General features: G+C 42.5%; 1 protein-coding gene across 1 annotated transcript; it reads left to right on the forward strand.

The window, feature by feature from the left end:
* The first annotated feature begins 1,692 nt into the window (after positions 1-1,692).
* Positions 1,693-24,161, forward strand: LOC135552855 (mucin-5AC-like). Its single transcript, XM_064984768.1, has 32 exons — positions 1,693-1,781; positions 3,234-3,296; positions 3,389-3,650; positions 3,791-3,905; positions 4,349-4,439; positions 4,526-4,632; positions 4,763-4,976; positions 5,078-5,203; positions 5,438-5,555; positions 5,718-5,856; positions 6,052-6,162; positions 6,391-6,460; positions 6,571-6,708; positions 6,808-6,972; positions 7,079-7,173; positions 7,274-7,400; positions 7,602-7,854; positions 8,021-8,070; positions 8,326-8,426; positions 8,609-8,760; positions 8,862-9,000; positions 9,087-9,197; positions 9,338-9,517; positions 9,637-9,876; positions 12,252-12,408; positions 12,590-12,718; positions 12,919-13,066; positions 13,429-13,472; positions 13,567-13,754; positions 15,172-15,418; positions 22,823-23,920; positions 24,145-24,161. Exons 1-32 carry the CDS (start codon positions 1,709-1,711, stop codon positions 24,159-24,161), a joined length of 5,268 nt encoding a protein of 1,755 aa, XP_064840840.1. The 5' UTR covers positions 1,693-1,708.
* The last annotated feature ends 55 nt before the right edge of the window (positions 24,162-24,216 follow it).

Raw genomic sequence — 24,216 nt, forward strand, 5'->3', positions numbered from 1 at the left:
AAAACCCTTGTTGGCAATTACAGAGGTCAGACGTTTCTTGTAGTTGGCCACCAGGTTTGCACATATCTCAGGAGAGATTTTGTCCCACTCCTTTTTGCAGATCTTCTCCAAGTCATTAAGGTTGGCAAAGTTTGGCAACTCGAACCTTCAGCTCCCTCCACAGATTTTCTATGGGATTAAGGTCTGGAGACTGGTTTGGCCACTCCAGGACCTTAGTTAATGTGATTCTTTTTGAGCCACTCCTTTGTTGCCTTGGCCATGTGTTTTGAGGCATTGTCATGCTGGAATAGCAATCCATGACCCATTTTCAATGCCCTGGCTGAGGGAGGGAGGTTCTCACCCAAGATTTGACGGTACATGGCCCTGTCCATCGTCCTTTTGATGCGGTGAAGTTGTCCTGTCCCCTAAGCAGAAAAACACCCCCAAAGCATGTTTCCACCTTCATGTTTGACGGTGGGGATGGTATTCTTGGGGTCATAGGCAGCATTCCTCCTCCTTCATACACGGCGAGTTGAGTTGATGCCAAAGAGCTCCATTTTGGTCTCATCTGACGACAACACTTTCACCCAGTTGTCCTCTGAATCATTCAGATGTTCATTAGCAAACTTCAGACGGGCATGTATATGTGCTTTCTTGAGCAGGTGGACCTTGCGGGAGCTGCAGGATTTCAGTCCTTCACGGCGTAGTGTGTTACCAATTGTTTTCTTGGTGACTACGGTCCTAGCTGCCTTGAGATCATTGACAAGATCCTCCCGTGTAATTCTGGGCTGATTCCTCACCATTCTCATGATCATTGCAACTCTACGAGGTGAGATCTTGCATGGAGCCCCAGGCCGAGGGAGATTGACAGTTCTTTTGTGTTTCTTCAATTTGCGAATAATTGCACCAACTGTTGTCACCTTGTCACCAAGCTGCCTGGAGTTGGTCTTGTAGCCCATTCCAACCTTGTGCAGGTCTACAATCTTGTCCCTGACATCCTTGGAGAGCTCTTTGGTCTTGGCCATGGTGGAGAGTTTGGAATCTGATTGATTGATTGCTTCTGTGGACAGGTGTCTTTTATACATGTAACAAACTGAGATTAGTAGCACTCACTTTAAGAGTGTGCTCCTAATCTTAGCTCATTACCTGTATAAAAGACACCTGGGAGCCAGAAATCTTTCTGATTGAGAGGGGGTCAAATACTTATTTCCCTCATTAAAATGCAAATCAATTTATAACATTTTTGACATGCGTTTTTTTCTGGATTTTGTTGTTGTTATTCTGTCTCTCACTGTTCAGATAAACCTACCATTAAAATTATAGACGGATCATTTCTTTGTCTGTGGGCAAACATACAAAATCAGCAGGGGATCAAACAATTTTTCCCCTCACTGTAAGACTATTAAGTAATTTATCTTGTGCAATATAGATGTATAGATAGGTCTATAATAACCTGAGTTTATAATCCCAATAATAGAATACTTAATGAACAGCTAAATCTGTATGTAAATGCTCATGCTTAACGTACTGTTAATGTGCTTAAAAACCTCATAAGACAGAACATTGAAGTCTTAAAGTCATTATTGAGTCATGTTTAACCTTTGGCCCCACCTTTGTTTTAACCTTTAAGGTCCCTCCTCAAATACAGGTGGTTATAAAGACCAGATCCATCCTAAGCACCTCTCTCATATCACCTGTGCAGGACCTGTTCACTACCCACAGGATCACCATGGGGACAACCAAGGATACACCGATATGGAGGCTGATATGCCTGGTACTACTGATCAGATCAACACAAACAGGTTGGTAGAATATTCATTCATTTGCCTATATCAGAAACTGTTCTGATTATAATTATAATACAATTATTCTACATTTTTAAAGTCTGACAAATCTGTAAAATCTACATATTATTTCATAAATCAGACTAATTGCTAATTACAAATAGTAAATATTCAGGACAATACCAAATGATTATGATGATTGACACTCAGTAGGTCAATAGGTTTTAAAAGCTGTAACCACAAGTTTAGTATGATTAGGTCACTTTCAGATTTGATAACATATATATTTTGTGTAAAATCTCATTATGTAAAAAAAAGTATTAGCTACTCATAAATGTACTAACACACAGAACATTGATTAAATGTATTACAAAAGCATTTTGAAGAATTCGACAGTAGGCATACAGTAGCAGTTGTTACGCAATCAGTAATAACGGTTCTCCTGGTTTCTGCTTTAGGGCAGCAAACACATTTACTACGATCATATGATTACATTATTCATCCTATTTCTGTTCCTTATACACATTTGTTTATGAGATTGTTTCCATCTAAATTTGAAAATGTTACACATTTGTGGTGAAAAATCTGTAACTTTGTATCATTATCATTAGTGATTGTTATCATGAGTGGTTGTAGCATAGTTTATAGTGTTATAAATACATAAAGCACCCCCCACACTGGGAGTTAATACTTTTCAAACCAAATTTAGATCGGGAACAAAAACAAGAACAGAATACAGTCAAAAACGTATATGTATATCATTCAAATAATAGTTGTGGTAAGTATGTCTGATATTATTCAAATAGTACTGACAGGAAAAATTTGATGCCTAAATATGTAAAATAGGAACTGAACTGTAATCGGAATTCAATGTGTTTGGTTAAGACAGCAGATGGCACTTGATTAAGGAATCTTCAGGACTGTTGCATGTGTCAGCCAGGGCTGAGCATTTCATAAGATTTGACCCCACCTGCGCAATTCATAGAACATCAAAGTAGTTCAGGCACAGAAGACCATGAAACATTGATTTTACAATTGTTAGCCCCTTGCAGCTGTTTGACTCAATTGTCAAGTGAAATGAAGTGCCACAATAACCATGCAGCTTTTGGTAAACTAGGGGCTCGATTCAATCCCTATCGCCGTACTTGAAATGTGAAGGTAATTTCCGATTGAGCCGACATATGCAGTGTTTACCATGAACACAAACTCTGCGAACGCAAGAACAGTCCCTTTAAAATTCAATTGCACGATAGCGCTGAACTTTGGCAATACGGTTTGAATTGAGCCTTAGATTCGCCGTAAATATTGAATGGATCACATCATGCCTGAAATGTTCCTTGGTCTGGACATACTGCTGTGTAAATCAAATACACTTCTAAAAGCGCAGTGCGACAATCTATATCTGCAATGAATTCCGTCCGTAATGTACATATAATATTGTAAAATACTCATGAATTGCTTTTATTTCAGTGAGCCCCACCACAAGTGTAACAATCATCCCGACTATGATCACGACTATACCCACACTTTCAGGTAAATGACTGACAGAATGCACACCAAATAAATGACTGGGTATCCATCAATACGCTAAGATGGAACTGACATTTGTATTCCTTGTCCCTCAGGAGTGAATGCCTCACATAATGACCAGGTCTGCAGCACATGGGGTAACTATCACTTCAAGACCTTCGACGGGGACTTTTTCCAGCTCCCCTCTACCTGCAACCATGTTGTGACCTCACTGTGTAAGAGCAGCTATGAGGCTTTCAACATCCAGATGAGGCGGCAAGTGGTGGACAACCAGCCCACCATTAGCAAGATCACCATGAAGCTGGATGGTGTAGTGGTGGAGCTATCCAAGGGTGTTGTTGTGGTCAATGGGCAGACGTGAGTTTCCCTGTCATTTGACTTATACGCCATTCTGCAAGCACCTCTCTTGAGGATTTTATGTGCTACATTCTGGAGTTTAATAAAAAATGTAATCATAATGTATAAGATGACCTTTAAGTATCTTCTTCCTCTTGAAGGGTGACCCTGCCGGTCAGCTTGTCTGGAGTCAGTATCGTGAAGACTACATCCAATGTGAAGGTCGTAGCCAAACTGGGGCTGGTTGCCGTCTGGAACAAGGATGATTCCCTAATGGTAAAATACCTGCTTTTATAATTTTCTAATCTTCAATGGTTGATTAGTTAACCACGTTAAATTTGTCTTTAGATTAAAAGCATAGCATCTTTGCCATTTGGCAATGATCAGCAGTTGATTGTGTGTGAAAGACACCTATTTTTGGCTGCACTTTGTCTCATGTTGGTTGAACCACTGTCTACTCCCCTCCTAAAATGTTAACATTGAAAGGATCTGTGAAGACGTACACCCTATACACACAGAGGCTCATACTCCAATGTTTATTTGATGAAGTGTTTGCAAATATTTGTACATTTGAATGAGATTTTCTGTCACTCCCTAAAACAAAGACTAATCAAAATAAAGTTTGGTAACGTGGAGGATAGCCAAGACTGAACATGTGAATAGTGTTGAAAAGGATGAGATTTTGTTGAGTAAACACATTGTGTCTGGTCATTCTACAGATTGAAATGAACGATAAGTACAGAAACCAGACCTGCGGACTCTGTGGTGACTTCAATGAAGTCCAAACATACAACGAATTCATCATCAATGGTAAAATAATTTCTGAAACTACCAAAACTATTGAAATGTAACTGTATTAGTGGAAAAGCTAATTGTCAATGTCTGTGTTGTTGCAGGTGGGAAACTCTCTAGCTCTGACTATGGAAACCTCTGGAAACTGGATGGTCCTCTGGAAGTCTGTGAGGAGCCTACACTAACTTCTGAGGAGAGTTGTGGAGATAAGGTATCCCATTTCACACCACAGAAGAAGAATACAAAACAATGTTAATAGAAGTTAGAAATGGCAATTATTCCATATGATCCATCAAATGTTTTCTATATGGGAACCTTTTATGATTTGTCTCTATTTGTAGGAATTTTGTCAGCAGCTGTTCTCTAGTGCAGCTTTCAGTAGCTGCACTAATTATTTGGACAATGATGCCTTCGTCGAGACCTGCCTGGCTGACCTGTGCCACTGTGATAACAGCACCAACTCCTTCTGCCTGTGCAACACCATCTCAGAGTACTCCCGTCAGTGTGTTCATGCAGGGGGGAAGCCCCAGCAATGGAGGGCTGAACAGTTCTGCTGTAAGTATGCAGATACTCTTCAACATGGCCACCAAACACTTAATGATCATGTTCACAATCTATTTTAAGGAATCTGTTAATCACAATGTTTATTTTCTCAGATAAGACATGCCCCGACAACATGGAGTACCAGGAGTGTGGAAGCCCCTGTGTTGACACCTGCTCCAACCCAGAGGCCAGACAGTTGTGTGAAGACCACTGTACAGGCGGCTGCTTCTGTCCTCTAGGTAACACATAGGTTCAACTCTGTTGTACAAGTTAACCTTAAGCACATCATGAAAACACCATACTTTTACCCATTCTGCCTTTTATGTCAATTTGTGCAAAGTCTTTGATAATGATATAAATAAATATTTGATGTTTCTCTCAGTTAATTCCTGGAGTCAATGAAGTTCTCTGTGTAAAGAACACATTATAATAACTTAAATCTACTGAATTCTGCCTGATCTCTCACCAAAAAGGTACTGTTTTTGATGACGTCAAGAAGAGTGGCTGTATTCCAGTGAGAGAATGCCTTTGTGTCCACAATAGACAAGTATACAAATCTGGAGAATCTTACACCAGCAACTGTAAAGAATGGTACATTATCTGATTTAAACATCACATACCTCATGCCTCATTTTCATGAATCATGCCAAACTCTAGAGTGTGATTATCAAAACTATATCGACGTAAATATTTCTAACATACTGTATGAATGCAGTTGTGAGATGAGTATACATGTATAAATGTTCCCTTTAGCACCTGTGCTGGTGGTCAGTGGGCCTGCACAGACAAGGACTGTCCTGGGACCTGCTCTGTGGAGGGAGGATCCCACATCAACACCTATGATGGGAAAGCCTACACCTTCCATGGGGACTGCTCTTACATTCTGACCAAGGTCAGTGCATGTGGTGCAGCATAGCAAAGCAATAGAAGCAAGAGGAAACTCTTGATAAGTTTTCAGTGCAAACTAAGGTAAAAAGGTGAGGTAAAATAGCTTTTCCTCAAGCCATATGTTTATGTAGAAATAGGTTCAAACGAGTCACTATCGTTACATATTTCTGCCTTCAAACTCATGCTTGATTTCTTTCAGCAATGCAATGGAACTGAATTCACCGTGCTGGGAGACATTGTGAAGTGTGGGTTGACTGACACTGAGACGTGTATGAGGGCTGTTACCCTTGCCCTCTCCAGCAGATCCACCGTAAGGCAACTCTCCAAATATGTTTCAGAGCAAATAACACAATGACCTGTCATCTCATTCCAAAGCAAAACCGCTTTTAGTCAAACTTTTTGACTAAACACACAATAACCTTCTTTAAAATTGCCCTGATTAGGCAAATATTGCTGGGCTGTTTGCAATCTTATAAAATGCTTATGTATGGAAACAAATGAGAATTTAATAAAATGTATTATCTTATTTAATTCACAGGTGATCCGAGTCCAGTCATGTGGAAGTGTTTTTGTAAATCAGATTCTTTCTCAGCTCCCACTCTATACAGGTGAGATAATCCAAATTAAACTGTAGTGTGGATCAGTGTATAAACACCATATCATTTATATACTAGATGAAGCATTGATGGTTTCCCTCTATTTATTTCATGTATTGCAGCTGAAGTGACCGTCTTCAAGCCCTCCTCATTCTTCATTGTTATCCAGACAACTCTTGGAGTTCAACTTCAGATCCAGCTTTTACCAGTTATGCAGATCTACATAACTGCCATCTCATCCTACAAAGGAACAACCTGTGGTATGCTTCAGATTCATCCACCAGTTTCATACCTTTTTCTTCAGTATCTCTATTCATAAAAATCTAATACATCATATGGCTTCAATTATTTTTCCACAGGCCTTTGCGGAAACTACAATAATGTTCAGGCAGATGATTTCAGAGTCATCAGTGGATTGGTGGAGGGCACAGCTGTAGCTTTTGCCAACACATGGAAGACCATGTCTAGCTGCCCTGATGTCAAGACTAGCTTTGAAAACCCCTGCAGTTTGAGCATTGAAAATGGTACATATTTATTAAGCCTACAGATTAATTACTTGTTGAATGATTATAACAAATGTATATGAGATAGTATATGCATATGTTAAAATTATGACTGTCTTTTTCACAGAGAAATATGCCCAGCACTGGTGTTCCATGTTATCAGATCCTAAAGGAGTGTTCTCACCTTGCCATTCTGAAATAAGACCTGACACCTACAAAACCGTAAGTTAGTTAAGAAGGATACAATCACAAAGTAATACCACTAAACTCTTATGTGATGAGGTTTTAGTCCTGAAACACTTTGACTCTTTTTTTCAAACAGAATTGCATGTATGACAGCTGTAACTGTGAGAAGAGTGAGGACTGCATGTGTGCTGCCGTCTCCTCTTATGTCCACGCTTGTGCTGCCGAGGGTATCCAGCTCACTGGCTGGAGAGACACTATCTGCAGTGAGTAGACAATGCGGCATCAATGTGTCATTTTAATGAGTGCTGCAAATTGATTAGAATAAAATGATTTACTGAAACAACAACTGAGGGGTTGAGTTACTAAATACAAATAACCTGAGGAAATAATTGCACAAATACAAAGATATAAGGAAAACAAAAATGGTCTTGCTAATACTACTCATATCTAATGACTTTTCTCAGATACATTTGCCACTTGCCCCAGTCAAACAGTTTATACCTACAACATGACCAGCTGTGGACGCACCTGCCGCTCCCTGAGCATGACAGACCAATCTTGCCAGGTGAAGTTTGTTCCGGTGGATGGATGTGGCTGTGCAGAGGGCACCTACATGGATGAGGCTGGCCAGTGTGTTGCCCCCACCAACTGTCCCTGCTATGACAAGGGCTCGGTGGTCCCTGCAGGAGAGACTATCAGCAGAGACGGTGCCACCTGGTAAGCACCTCCCTCATACGTATAAAGCTAGGAGACCAAAATGAATACAAGTACTAATGAAACTTAATGGATATATTCAAAGCTGTGAATTAAATTATGTCATAATGATGTTTGCTGTTAATTTGATTATGTAACTATAACCATTAATACTGTAACTATTTAACAGCACTTGCAGACAAGGGACACTGAGTTGCACTGGGGAAGCAAGACTATTTAGTAAGTTTTATGTTCTTTGCTTCCAACGTAGTAGCTATTTATAAAATATATGGCTCGATATTAGGTAACCCTTTACATGCATCCTTCACAAAACAGGTACATATGAAATGAACCAAGATAATTTAAGCAATTCATTGAAGACAATGTGATTAATTATGATGAATGTGGATATTTCTGGATATATGACAATTATATTCTTCTTGTTTGAGAATTGAAAATCAGTTTTTTAAAACGTGTATTCTCATATATCCCCAGTATGCACACTGCCAATGGTTTTCTTCAACTGCTCAACTGTACCTCCAGGAGCGTCAGGTTCAGAGTGTCAAAAGAGCTGCAAAACTCTGGACATGACCTGTGTGAGTCCCTCATTCACTCTAAATGGGATTGTCAAACATTGTCACTATTATACAGATTCGTGTTGAATGAACAAAAACCCTGGAAAATCGAAATGATGTCAAATAGACCCCCCCCCCGCTCGCAAAATCTCTTTCATTTACCATGACTTATTTATGTACTTTTTTTTGTTAAATCCCTTTAGATTAGCACAGAGTGTACATCAGGTTGTATGTGCCCCAACGGACTGGTTTCTGATGGCAACGGAGACTGCATCAAGGAGGAACTTTGTCCTTGTGCTCACAATGGAGCTACTTACCAAGCTGGAGAGACACTTAAGGTTGACTGCAATACATGGTATGTCTGTTTTGTGTCTTACATCTCATGGGGGAGAAAACATAAAGAACACAGACTTACAAATAATGAAAAACCCGACATTATGTGTGTGTTGTTCACAGTACTTGCAAGGACAGACAATGGCAGTGTACCACACATCTCTGTGATGGAGTTTGTGCAATCTATGGAGAGGGTCACTATATCACTTTTGATGAGAAAAGGTTCAACTTTAATGGAAACTGTGAATACACTCTCATTCAGGTTTGTGTCTCTTTATTTGGTAGAATTGTATCAGCATTGAAAAGTGTGAATTTGAACCATATTAATAATATTTTTCATTCTCACAGGACTACTGTGGCAATACTAATGGCAGTGGCAGCTTCAGAGTCCTCACTGAGAACGTTCCTTGTGGAACTAAAGGCACCACCTGCTCCAAGACCATCAAGCTCTTCCTGGGGGTAATGAGCAACTTGACTTCACACAATACTGTACATTCCATCCCTCGTGTAAAGAACAATTAACAAATCATCAACCAAACATCAGGTTGAGATCCGATTTCAGATCAAGTTATGTACGAAAACATATTTCTCTTCTTCAGACCAGTGAGCTCATATTGGCAGATGGGAACGCTCAAGTTGTCAGGAGTACTCCAGAAGAGCAGTTTCCTAAACAGATCAGCCTTCTGGGGAATTATCTGGTCATTGAAGTCAAAAGTGGTCTAATCCTCATGTGGGACAAGAAGACCAGTCTCTTTATCAAGCTTAGCCCACAATACCAGGTACATTAAGATACTCTGATGAAGAAATTAATTCAGTATTCAGTCAAAACTGATATTACCAAGACTTTTGTAGAACCCTGCCAAATCAGTCATTTTAATTCATGATCTATTTTCTTCAGGGGCTGGTGTGTGGTCTGTGTGGAAACTATGATGGCAACGCAAACAATGACTTCACCACTAGAGCCCAAGCGACTGTTGTTGATCCGGTAGAATTTGGAAACAGCTGGAAAGTTTCATCAAGCTGTCCAAGTGTATCCGCTGTAGTGCACCCATGTGCCTCCAACCCGTACAGAGCGTCTTGGTCCCAGAAACAGTGCAGCATCATTAACAGTGATGTCTTCACAGCCTGCCAGAACCAGGTATGGATATATTCACCTAGGTTATATTGGTAGCGTGGTGGCTTATTTCTGCTTTACCAAATGAGGATAGTTACAAACTTCACATACCAGTCAGATTTATGCTTAAACTACATGTTTAATAATAATAAGCTTTGCAATAGCATTTGACCTTCAATGATGCACTATCTCTAATGAACCATTGAAAGTGACTACAGAAAAGTACAAAGATCTTTTATAGCCAAGATAAACCCCTCTCAAATTACATGACGAACCACAGATCTTACAAACAGTTCACAAAGAAAGACTTTTACTTGAGAGAGAGAGAGGATTATCCAATAGCCAGATAGCATTCGCTATAAATTATCGTTCAGTTTGGTCCCGAAGACGAGGTTCTAATCTAGTTCCTGGTACTTCATAGCACAGACCCATTACCTCATCCAATGGCATAACTCAATTGTCAACTCTAGATACACCCATCTCAAGTAAATCCCCTCTTGACCCCTCTCCTGGACAAACTCACTGAGGGGAGTGACTTGCGCACAGACAAGTAATTTGTTCCCCCTTAATCACGCCATCCCGTCACATGGTTCAACAGATACATTCACATATGATGACAAAGTTCCATCCTGTCCTCTTCCCTTTCTGATATTCTGCATAGCACCAGGGATATGTGAAAGACAAGTCTGACCTCTCCCCTCTCTGGGCCGCAAGTGACTGAGCCTCAGCTGAGGGAAGAAGTGCAACTGCCAACACTAGAGTCTATTAGAAATACATTCCAATAAAATGTATATCCCATAAGAATATTATGCAGATATCAGATCAAATTTATTTATATAGCCCTTCGTACATCATCTGATATCTCAAAGTGCTGTACAGAAACCCAGCCTAAAACCCCAAACAGCAAGCAATGCAGGTGTAGAAGCATGGTGGCTAGGAAAAACTCCCTAGAAAGGCCAAAACCTAGGAAGAAACTTAGAGAGGAACCAGGCTATGTGGGGTGGCCAGATTATAACAGAACATGGTCAAGATGTTCAAATGTTCATAAATGACCAGCATGGTCAAATAATAATAATCACAGGCAGAACAGTTGAAACTGGAGCAGCAGCACGGCCAGGTGGACTGGGGACAGCAAGGAGTCATCATGCCAGGTAGTCTTAAGGCATGGTCCTAGGGCTCAGGTCCTCAGAGAGAGAGAAAGAAAGAGAGAAAGAGAGAGCATACTTAAATTCACACAGGACACCGGATAGGACAGGAGAAGTACTCCAGATATAACAAACTGATCCTAGCCCCTCGACACATAAACTACTGCAGCAAAAATACTGGAGGCTGAGACAGAAGGGGTCAGAAGACACTGTGGCCCCATCCGATGACACCCTCAGACAGGGCCAAACAGGAAGGATATAACCCCACCCACTTTGCCAAAGCACAGACCCCACACCACTAGAGGGATATCTTCAACCAGCAACTTACCATCCTGAGACAAGGCTGAGTATAGCCCACAAAGATCTCCGCCACAGCACAACCCAAGGGGGGGTGCCAACCCAGACAGGAAGATCACATCAGTGATCTTCCTGTCAAGTGACGCACCCCTCCTAAGGACGGTATGAAAGAGCCCTAGTAAGCCAGTGACTCAGCACCTGTAATAGGGTTAGAGGCAGAGAATCCCAGTGGAAATAGGGGAACCAGCCAGGCAGAGACAGCTCCAGAGCCTTTCCGTTCACCTTCACACTCCTGGGCCAGACTACACTCAATCATATGACCCACAGTAGAGATGAGTCTTCAGTAAAGACTTAAAGTTGAGATTGAGATTCAACAGAAGATCTCTTTGTTTCTTGGGACCTAGAACAAGCATCTCTGTTTTGTCAGAGTTTAAAAGTAGAACATTTGCAGCCATCCACTTCCTTATGTCTGAAACACATGCTTCTAGCAAGAGCAATTTTGGGGCTTCACCATGTTTCATTAAAATGTACAGCTGTTTGTCATTCGCATAGCAGTGAAAGTTAACATTATGTTTTCGAATGACATCCCCAAGAGGTAAAATATATAGTGAAAACAATAGCGGTCCTAAAACGGAACCTTGAGGGACACCGACATTTACAGTTGATTTGTCAGAGGACAAACCATTCACAGAGACAAACTGATATCTTTCTGACAGATAAACCAGGCCAGAACTTGTCCGTGTAGACCAATTTGGGTTTCCAATCTCTCCAAAAGAATGTGGTGATCGATGGTGGATAGCAGCCTGTAATATGATATCTTAATTACTTATGTTGCCCAACTAATTCTGATTCATCCACCACACTAGTAAGATATGTGGATTTGTGTTTTGTGGACAAAGAAATGTACTTCACCATGCAACTTCTGTTTATCTTACAACACATTTCTGTGCTTTTAAGGTGGACCCCTCTCCTTACTATGATGCTTGTGTGAGAGACTCATGTGCTTGTGACAGTGGTGGAGACTGCGAGTGCCTCTGTACCGCAGTGGCAGCTTATGCAAAGGCCTGTAATGAAGCTGGAGCATGCGTAGCCTGGAGAACCCCTCGAATTTGCCGTAAGTATCTTCACAATCAACAGTGAATGTGATTTTTGAACTACATTAAGGCGCTTGTCAATTCAATACTGGACTAGGTTGACACATTATCATATAGGACAGTTGATCATGGAAAGGCATCATTATTCTAGTTCAAATAATGACAACTTTTTCCCCACCATATTTTGTACACCACATACAGCACTGTTCTGTGATTACTACAACCCTACTGGAGAATGTGAGTGGCACTACAAGGCATGTGGAGCTCAGTGTATGAAGACCTGCAGAAACCCTTCCGGAGACTGTTCTAGTTTAATTCCAGCATTGGAAGGTAGGGATATGACCGTCTAACTCATATTTTGTCTCATTTTGGATATTATTTCTGAATAACAATTGTAACTGAAACTGACCCCAACAATTGTTATACATCTACATGCTGTGTGTCTGAGCAGCCTCAGGCTACATTTACACTGACTACTGTTATCCATAACAAGACCTTTTGTAACCTCTTGGCTATTGTGCTTATTACAGGCTGCTATCCTAACTGTCCTGCGGCACAACCTTACTTCAATGAGGAGACAATGAAGTGTGTGGAGAGGGAACAATGTGGCTGTTATGACTATGAAGGAAACCAGTACACCAATGGACAGAATCTTCCGGCACAAAATTGTGAAACATGGTATGTTTGAAAAATTCAGTTCACAGTACGTGTACAATTTCAGAGCATATTCTGAATGTTACAACTGTGAAAGTATTAGATTTTCTGTTTTCTGTATTGCATTAATTTTAGAAGAGGTTGGGTAGGGGTTTGTCTAAGATGGGAAGGTCATATGCTAGTTTTTCCATAGTGATGCCAATTATGGCTAAATGGCCATCTCAAAACGTGCCCTGCTCCACAACCATTTCACAACTTATAGTACTTTATTACCAAACCCTTACTAGTTTAATCTCTATAATGGTATATTGAAAAAAACATTTATATCTTATTCAATTGAAACTGGGAATAATTAAAATGTTTACATTATTTTTCTTCTTTTAAAGCACCTGCACAATGACTGGAGTGAGCTGTAGTTATGATGTAAATGGTAAGGATGACATCTCCAAATAAAAGTAACATATTTAGCAATAACCAAAGCAACATTGATTAAATCCAATTGTAAAATACTTTCCCCCCTGCAGATTGTACATGCTTGCATAATGGTAAACAACACCCATATGGAGAAACCCTCTACAATACAACAGATGGGATTGGTAACTGCATAGTTGCTGTTTGTGCCTCGAACGGAACCATTACCAGGAACATTTCCCCTTGTAAAGTGACCACAACTCCAGTACCAACCACAACATCCCCTCTGACCACAACAACTGTCCATGCAACTACAACACAGACTTCTACAACAACACTAAAGCCCACAACTGTCTTCCACTTCTCAACACCTGGTAAGCAGAGAAGCTCTTGCATGATTCAAGTGCAGTCCAATTTTTGCTAACTACCATACTGATAAATGGAAATCTTGATGGAAATTAATAGCAATTTTTATTTAAGATGGTAGTAGAGGTCTTCTCGGGTCCAAACAGTTGGACCCGGAACCGAACGGACCCAAGGACAATCAGACCCGGACCTGAACGGACACAATCATTTAAAATAAAGTGGGACCTGGACCCGAACAAACCCGAGAACAATCAGACCCAAACACTAGACCTAGACCCGGCCCATACCCTAATGGGTCCAGGTCTAGACCAGACCTGATTGGACCCAAGTGACAAATTAATTATATTTATCAGCCAAGTTGCTCCTCTGGTTAATTAATAGGTCTTTATATTTTGCCTAGGCCTTCTATAAGTCAATAAATTCACCATATTAGCGTAAAATAAATATGGTACAGGCTATGCAGAGCTGTGGTCGGGTCCATTCAGGTCCACTCAGGTCAATCACCTGTAATTACATAGACCCAAGACCCGATGACAATCAAACATGACTCGACCCGGACCCAAAGGAATAGTTAGAAATTTGGACCCGTACCAGCCTGGGCCCCTGGTGGGGTCTCAGATATTCGGGTTCGGGTAGACCCTAGGTGGTAGTGATGAGTTTAATTCATATTGACGATATGTTCAAATTGAATATGGATGGAAAGTATTGTAAATACGAGCTATTTGGTCAATTCAAATGTTATTTTTCTGGACTAGTTAACAAAATATATATATTTTTCAAAAACAGAACCAACATCTACTTGGTCATCCACAACAATGGAGACAACACCTGAAATCACTATTGGCACCATAACTTCATCATTAAATCCTTCAACTACAACATCTGGAGCAAGTACAGTCACAATTCCCAACCCGACAACTGTAACTACAACAGCTACGGTACCCTCGACCACAGCTACATCGACCACAGCTGAAACTTCAACTATGGAAGAAACCACAACTAAGACCATCATATCTACAAAGCCACCTAAAGTAGTCACCACTGGTACCAGAACAACGACATCACATGTCACCACCAAACCTTCAGTGACTTTGATTGAGTCAGTTACAAAAACACTACCTTACTTTACAGGTACAATGTGGCCTTTAACATCAACAACAACAGAATCAGTCTTCACAGGTGGAATATTGACAACAGAGCCTACCTCCCAGATTACCAATACAACTACATCTGGGATATTCACACACAACACAGCATCATCATCTACAACTGTAAATGTTGAAGCCCCTACCTCAACATCCCAGCCATTAACTTCAACTTACACTACAAAGGCACCCACAACAAATGCAGAGGTTAATACATATACTGCTACTGAAAGATCTACACAGCCGCCTAAAATTTTCACCTCCGGCCCAACAACCACTTCCACCACTGTAATTGTTGAAACCTCTACCTCAACATCACAGCACACAACAACAAGTGAAGAAACAACAGGGCCAGTTGTCACAACTTCTAAACCCACAACTTTCACCAGAACGACAAAGGCACCAACAAAAACTACAGAGGTAACTACACCTCCCACAGGTGGAACTACAACAGGTGAAGAAACAACAGGGCCAGTTGTCATAACTTCCAATCCCACGACATCAACCACAACAATGACAGAGGTAATTACACCTACCACAGGTGGAACAACAGCAGTTGAAGAAACCACAACGGAGACATTTCCATCGACATCCACAACGCCACCTAAAGAATTCACCACTGGACCAACAACCACTTCCACCACTGTAATTGTTGAAACCTCTACCTCCACACCACAGCCCACAATAATAGGTGAAGAAACAACAGGGCCAGTTGTCATTACATCCAATCCCACTACTTTAACAACAACAACAGAGGTCACAACACCTACCACAGGTGGAACTACAACAGTTGAAGAAACCACAACGGAGACAAGTCCATCTACATCCACAACGCCACCTAAAGAGGTCACCTCTGGCCCCACGACCACTTCCACCACTGTAAATGTCGAAACTTCTACTTCAACATCACAGCCCACAACAACAGGTGAAGAAACAACAGGGCCAGTTGTCATTTCTTCCAATCCCATAACATCAACCACAACTACAAAGGCACCCATTACAACTACAGAGGTAATTACACCTACCACAGGTGTAACAACAACAGTTGAAGAAACCACAACGGAGACAAGTCCATCTACATCCACAACGCCACCTAAAGAATTCACCCCTGGCCCAACAACCACTTCCACCACTGCAATTGCTGAAACCTCTACCTCAACATCACATCCCACAACAACAGTGGAAGAAACAACAGGGCCAGTTGTCATTAGTTACAATCCCACGACATCAACCACAACAACTGCGGAGGTAATTACACCTATCACAGGTGGAACAACAACAGTTGAAGAAACCACAACGGAGACAAGTCCATCTACATCCACAAAGCCACCTAAAGACTTCACCTCTGGCCCAACAACCACTTCCACCACTGAAATTGCTGAAACCTCTACTTCAACATCACAGCAAACAACAACAGGTGAAGAAACAGCAGGGCCAGTTGTCATTAGTTACAATCCCACGACATCAACCACAACAACTGCGGAGGTAATTACACCTATCACAGGTGGAACTACAACAGTTGAAGAAACCACAACGGAGACAAGTCCATCTACATCCACAAAGCCACCTAAAGAGGTCACCACTGGCCCCACGACCACTTCCACCACTGTAAATGTCGAAACCTCTACTTCAACATCACAGCCCACAACAACAGGTGAAGAAACAACAGGGCCAGTTGTCATTTCTTCCAATCCCATAACATCAACCACAACTTCAAAGGCACCCATTACAACTACAGAGGTAATTACACCTACCACAGGTGTAACAACAACAGTTGAAGAAACCACAACGGAGACAAGTCCATCTACATCCACAACGCCACCTAAAGAATTCACCCCTGGCCCAACAACCACTTCCACCACTGCAATTGCTGAAACCTCTACCTCAACATCACATCCCACAACAACAGTTGAAGAAACAACAGGGCCAGTTGTCATTAGTTACAATCCCACGACATCAACCACAACAACTGCGGAGGTAATTACACCTATCACAGGTGGAACAACAACAGTTGAAGAAACCACAATGGAGACAAGTCCATCTACATCCACAAAGCCACCTAAAGACTTCACCTCTGGCCCAACAACCACTTCCACCACTGAAATTGCTGAAACCTCTACTTCAACATCACAGCAAACAACAACAGGTGAAGAAACAACAGGGCCAGTTGTCATTAGTTACAATCCCACGACATCAACCACAACAACTGCGGAGGTAATTACACCTATCACAGGTGGAACAACAACAGTTGAAGAAACCACAATGGAGACAAGTCCATCTACATCCACAAAGCCACCTAAAGAGGTCACCACTGGCCCCACGACCACTTCCACCACTGTAAATGTGAAACCTCTACTTCAACATCACAGCCCACAACAACAGGTGAAGAAACAACAGGGCCAGTTGTCATTTCTTCCAATCCCATAACATCAACCACAACTACAAAGGCACCCATTACAACTACAGAGGTAATTACACCTACCACAGGTGTAACAACAACAGTTGAAGAAACCACAACGGAGACAAGTCCATCTACATCCACAAAGCCACCTAAAGAATTCACCCCTGGCCCAACAACCACTTCCACCACTGCAATTGCTGAAACCTCTACCTCAACATCACATCCCACAACAACAGTTGAAGAAACAACAGGGCCAGTTGTCATTAGTTACAATCCCACGACATCAACCACAACAACTGCGGAGGTAATTACACCTATCACAGGTGGAACAACAACAGTTGAAGAAACCACAACGGAGACAAGTCCATCTACATCCACAAAGCCACCTAAAGACTTCACCTCTGGCCCAACAACCACTTCCACCACTGAAATTGCTGAAACCTCTACTTCAACATCACAGCAAACAACAACAGGTGAAGAAACAACAGGGCCAGTTGTCATTAGTTACAATCCCACGACATCAACCACAACAACTGCGGAGGTAATTACACCTATCACAGGTGGAACAACAACAGTTGAAGAAACCACAACGGAGACAAGTCCATCTACATCCACAAAGCCACCTAAAGAGGTCACCACTGGCCCCACGACCACTTCCACCACTGTAAATGTCGAAACCTCTACTTCAACATCACAGCCCACAACAACAGGTGAAGAAACAACAGGGCCAGTTGTCATTTCTTCCAATCCCATAACATCAACCACAACTACAAAGGCACCCATTACAACTACAGAGGTAATTACACCTACCACAGGTGTAACAACAACAGTTGAAGAAACCACAACGGAGACAAGTCCATCTACATCCACAACGCCACCTAAAGAATTCACCCCTGGCCCAACAACCACTTCCACCACTGCAATTGCTGAAACCTCTACCTCAACATCACATCCCACAACAACAGTTGAAGAAACAACAGGGCCAGTTGTCATTAGTTACAATCCCACGACATCAACCACAACAACTGCGGAGGTAATTACACCTATCACAGGTGGAACAACAACAGTTGAAGAAACCACCATGGAGACAAGTCCATCTACATCCACAAAGCCACCTAAAGACTTCACCTCTGGCCCAACAACCACTTCCACCACTGAAATTGCTGAAACCTCTACTTCAACATCACAGCAAACAACAACAGGTGAAGAAACAACAGGGCCAGTTGTCATTAGTTACAATCCCACGACATCAACCACAACAACTGCGGAGGTAATTACACCTATCACAGGTGGAACTACAACAGTTGAAGAAACCACAATGGAGACAAGTCCATCTACATCCACAAAGCCACCTAAAGACTTAGCCTCTGAACCAACAACCACTTCCACCACTGAAATTGCTGAAACCTCTACTTCAACATCACAGCAAACAACAACAGGTGAAGAAACAACAGGGCCAGTTGTCATTAGTTACAATCCCACGACATCAACCACAACAACTGCGGAGGTAATTACACCTATCACAGGTGGAACTACAACAGTTGAAGAAACCACAACGGAGACAAGTCCATCTACATCCACAAAGCCACCTAAAGAGGTCACCACTGGCCCCACGACCACTTCCACCACTGTAAATGTCGAAACCTCTACTTCAACATCACAGCCCACAACAACAGGTGAAGAAACAACAGGGCCAGTTGTCATTTCTTCCAATCCCATAACATCAACCACAACTACAAAGGCACCCATTACAACTACAGAGGTAATTACACCTACCACAGGTGTAACAACAACAGTTGAAGAAACCACAACGGAGACAAGTCCATCTACATCCACAACGCCACCTAAAGAATTCACCCCTGGCCCAACAACCACTTCCACCACTGCAATTGCTGAAACCTCTACCTCAACATCACATCCCACAACAACAGTTGAAGAAACAACAGGGCCAGTTGTCATTAGTTACAATCCCACGACATCAACCACAACAACTGCGGAGGTAATTACACCTATCACAGGTGGAACAACAACAGTTGAAGAAACCACAACGGAGACAAGTCCATCTACATCCACAAAGCCACCTAAAGACTTCACCTCTGGCCCAACAACCACTTCCACCACTGAAATTGCTGAAACCTCTACTTCAACATCACAGCAAACAACAACAGGTGAAGAAACAACAGGGCCAGTTGTCATTAGTTACAATCCCACGACATCAACCACAACAACTGCGGAGGTAATTACACCTATCACAGGTGGAACAACAACAGTTGAAGAAACCACAATGGAGACAAGTCCATCTACATCCACAAAGCCACCTAAAGACTTCACCTCTGGCCCAACAACCACTTCCACCACTGAAATTGCTGAAACCTCTACTTCAACATCACAGCAAACAACAACAGGTGAAGAAACAACAGGGCCAGTTGTCATTAGTTACAATCCCACGACATCAACCACAACAACTGCGGAGGTAATTACACCTATCACAGGTGGAACTACAACAGTTGAAGAAACCACAATGGAGACAAGTCCATCTACATCCACAAAGCCACCTAAAGACTTCACCTCTGGCCCAACAACCACTTCCACCACTGAAATTGCTGAAACCTCTACTTCAACATCACAGCAAACAACAACAGGTGAAGAAACAACAGGGCCAGTTGTCATTAGTTACAATCCCACAATCAACCACAACATCAACCACAAGGTGGAACACAACTTGAAGAAACCACAATGGAGACAAGTCCATCTACATCCACAAAGCCACCTAAAGACACCTATCACAGGTGGAACTACAACAGTTGAAGAAACCACAAACGGGAGACAAGTCCATGGAACTACATCCACAAAGTCCATCTACATCCACAAAGCCACCTAAAGAGGTCACCACTGGCCCCACGACCACTTCCACCACTGTAAATGTCGAAACCTCTACTTCAACATCACAGCCCACAACAACAGGTGAAGAAACAACAGGGCCAGTTGTCATTTCTTCCAATCCCATAACATCAACCACAACTACAAAGGCACCCATTACAACTACAGAGGTAATTACACCTACCACAGGTGTAACAACAACAGTTGAAGAAACCACAACGGAGACAAGTCCATCTACATCCACAACGCCACCTAAAGAATTCACCCCTGGCCCAACAACCACTTCCACCACTGCAATTGCTGAAACCTCTACCTCAACATCACATCCCACAACAACAGTTGAAGAAACAACAGGGCCAGTTGTCATTAGTTACAATCCCACGACATCAACCACAACAACTGCGGAGGTAATTACACCTATCACAGGTGGAACAACAACAGTTGAAGAAACCACAACGGAGACAAGTCCATCTACATCCACAAAGCCACCTAAAGACTTCACCTCTGGCCCAACAACCACTTCCACCACTGAAATTGCTGAAACCTCTACTTCAACATCACAGCAAACAACAACAGGTGAAGAAACAACAGGGCCAGTTGTCATTAGTTACAATCCCACGACATCAACCACAACAACTGCGGAGGTAATTACACCTATCACAGGTGGAACTACAACAGTTGAAGAAACCACAACGGAGACAAGTCCATCTACATCCACAAAGCCACCTAAAGAGGTCACCACTGGCCCCACGACCACTTCCACCACTGTAAATGTCGAAACCTCTACTTCAACATCACAGCCCACAACAACAGGTGAAGAAACAACAGGGCCAGTTGTCATTTCTTCCAATCCCATAACATCAACCACAACTACAAAGGCACCCATTACAACTACAGAGGTAATTACACCTACCACAGGTGTAACAACAACAGTTGAAGAAACCACAACGGAGACAAGTCCATCTACATCCACAACGCCACCTAAAGAATTCACCCCTGGCCCAACAACCACTTCCACCACTGCAATTGCTGAAACCTCTACCTCAACATCACATCCCACAACAACAGTTGAAGAAACAACAGGGCCAGTTGTCATTAGTTACAATCCCACGACATCAACCACAACAACTGCGGAGGTAATTACACCTATCACAGGTGGAACAACAACAGTTGAAGAAACCACAACGGAGACAAGTCCATCTACATCCACAAAGCCACCTAAAGACTTCACCTCTGGCCCAACAACCACTTCCACCACTGAAATTGCTGAAACCTCTACTTCAACATCACAGCAAACAACAACAGGTGAAGAAACAACAGGGCCAGTTGTCATTAGTTACAATCCCACGACATCAACCACAACAACTGCGGAGGTAATTACACCTATCACAGGTGGAACTACAACAGTTGAAGAAACCACAACGGAGACAAGTCCATCTACATCCACAACGCCACCTAAAGAGGTCACCTCTGGCCCCACGACCACTTCCACCACTGTAAATGTTGAAAAATCTACTTCAACATCACAGCCCACAACAACAAGTAAAGAAACAACAGGGCCAGTTCTCATTAGTTACAATCCCACGACATCAACCACAACAACTGCGGAGGTAATTACACCTATCACAGGTGGAACAACAACAGTTGAAGAAACCACAACGGAGACAAGTCCATCTACATCCACAACGCCACCTAAAGAGGTCACTTCTGGCCCCACGACCACTTCCATCACTGTAATTGTTGAAACCTCTACCTCAACATCACAGCAAACAACAACAGGTGAAGACATAACAGGGCCAGTTGTCATTGGTTACAATCCCACGACGTCAACCACAACAGCTACAGAGGTAACTACACCGACCACGCGTGGAACTACAACAGTTGAAGAAACCACAACGGAGACAAGTCCATCTACATCCACAACGCCACCTAAAGAATTCACCCCTGGCCCAACAACCACTTCCACCACTGCAATTGCTGAAACCTCTACCTCAACATCACATCCCACAACAACAGTTGAAGAAACAACAGGGCCAGTTGTCATTAGTTACAATCCCACGACATCAACCTCAACAACTGCGGAGGTAATTACACCTATCAAAGGTGGAACAACAACAGTTGAAGAAACCACAACGGAGACAAGTCCATCTACATCCACAAAGCCACCTAAAGACTTCACCTCTGGCCCAACAACCACTTCCACCACTGAAATTGCTGAAACCTCTACTTCAACATCACAGCAAACAACAACAGGTGAAGAAACAACAGGGCCAGTTGTCATTAGTTACAATCCCACGACATCAACCACAACAACTGCGGAGGTAATTACACCTATCACAGGTGGAACTACAACAGTTGAAGAAACCACAACGGAGACAAGTCCATCTACATCCACAACGCCACCTAAAGAGGTCACCTCTGGCCCCACGACCACTTCCACCACTGTAAATGTTGAAAAATCTACTTCAACATCACAGCCCACAACAACAAGTAAAGAAACAACAGGGCCAGTTGTCATTAGTTACAATCCCACGACATCAACCACAACAACTGCGGAGGTAATTACACCTATCACAGGTGGAACAACAACAGTTGAAGAAACCACAACGGAGACAAGTCCATCTACATCCACAACGCCACCTAAAGAGGTCACCTCTGGCCCCACGACCACTTCCACCACTGTAAATGTTGAAAAATCTACTTCAACATCACAGCCCACAACAACAAGTAAAGAAACAACAGGGCCAGTTGTCATTAGTTACAATCCCACGACATCAACCACAACAACTGCGGAGGTAATTACACCTATCACAGGTGGAACAACAACAGTTGAAGAAACCACAACGGAGACAAGTCCATCTACATCCACAACGCCACCTAAAGAGGTCACTTCTGGCCCCACGACCACTTCCATCACTGTAATTGTTGAAACCTCTACCTCAACATCACAGCAAACAACAACAGGTGAAGACATAACAGGGCCAGTTGTCATTGGTTACAATCCCACGACGTCAACCACAACAGCTACAGAGGTAACTACACCGACCACGCGTGGAACTACAACAGTTGAAGAAACCACAACGGAGACAAGTCCATCTACATCCACAACGCCACCTAAAGAATTCACCCCTGGCCCAACAACCACTTCCACCACTGCAATTGCTGAAACCTCTACCTCAACATCACATCCCACAACAACAGTTGAAGAAACAACAGGGCCAGTTGTCATTAGTTACAATCCCACGACATCAACCTCAACAACTGCGGAGGTAATTACACCTATCACAGGTGGAACAACAACAGTTGAAGAAACCACAACGGAGACAAGTCCATCTACATCCACAAAGCCACCTAAAGACTTCACCTCTGGCCCAACAACCACTTCCACCACTGAAATTGCTGAAACCTCTACTTCAACATCACAGCAAACAACAACAGGTGAAGAAACAACAGGGCCAGTTGTCATTAGTTACAATCCCACGACATCAACCACAACAACTGCGGAGGTAATTACACCTATCACAGGTGGAACTACAACAGTTGAAGAAACCACAACGGAGACAAGTCCATCTACATCCACAACGCCACCTAAAGAGGTCACCTCTGGCCCCACGACCACTTCCACCACTGTAAATGTTGAAAAATCTACTTCAACATCACAGCCCACAACAACAAGTAAAGAAACAACAGGGCCAGTTGTCATTAGTTACAATCCCACGACATCAACCACAACAACTGCGGAGGTAATTACACCTATCACAGGTGGAACAACAACAGTTGAAGAAACCACAACGGAGACAAGTCCATCTACATCCACAACGCCACCTAAAGAGGTCACCTCTGGCCCCACGACCACTTCCACCACTGTAAATGTTGAAAAATCTACTTCAACATCACAGCCCACAACAACAAGTAAAGAAACAACAGGGCCAGTTGTCATTAGTTACAATCCCACGACATCAACCACAACA

This window comes from Oncorhynchus masou, chromosome 2, assembly GCF_036934945.1.
Source record: "Oncorhynchus masou masou isolate Uvic2021 chromosome 2, UVic_Omas_1.1, whole genome shotgun sequence".
Lineage (NCBI taxonomy): Eukaryota > Metazoa > Chordata > Actinopteri > Salmoniformes > Salmonidae > Oncorhynchus > Oncorhynchus masou.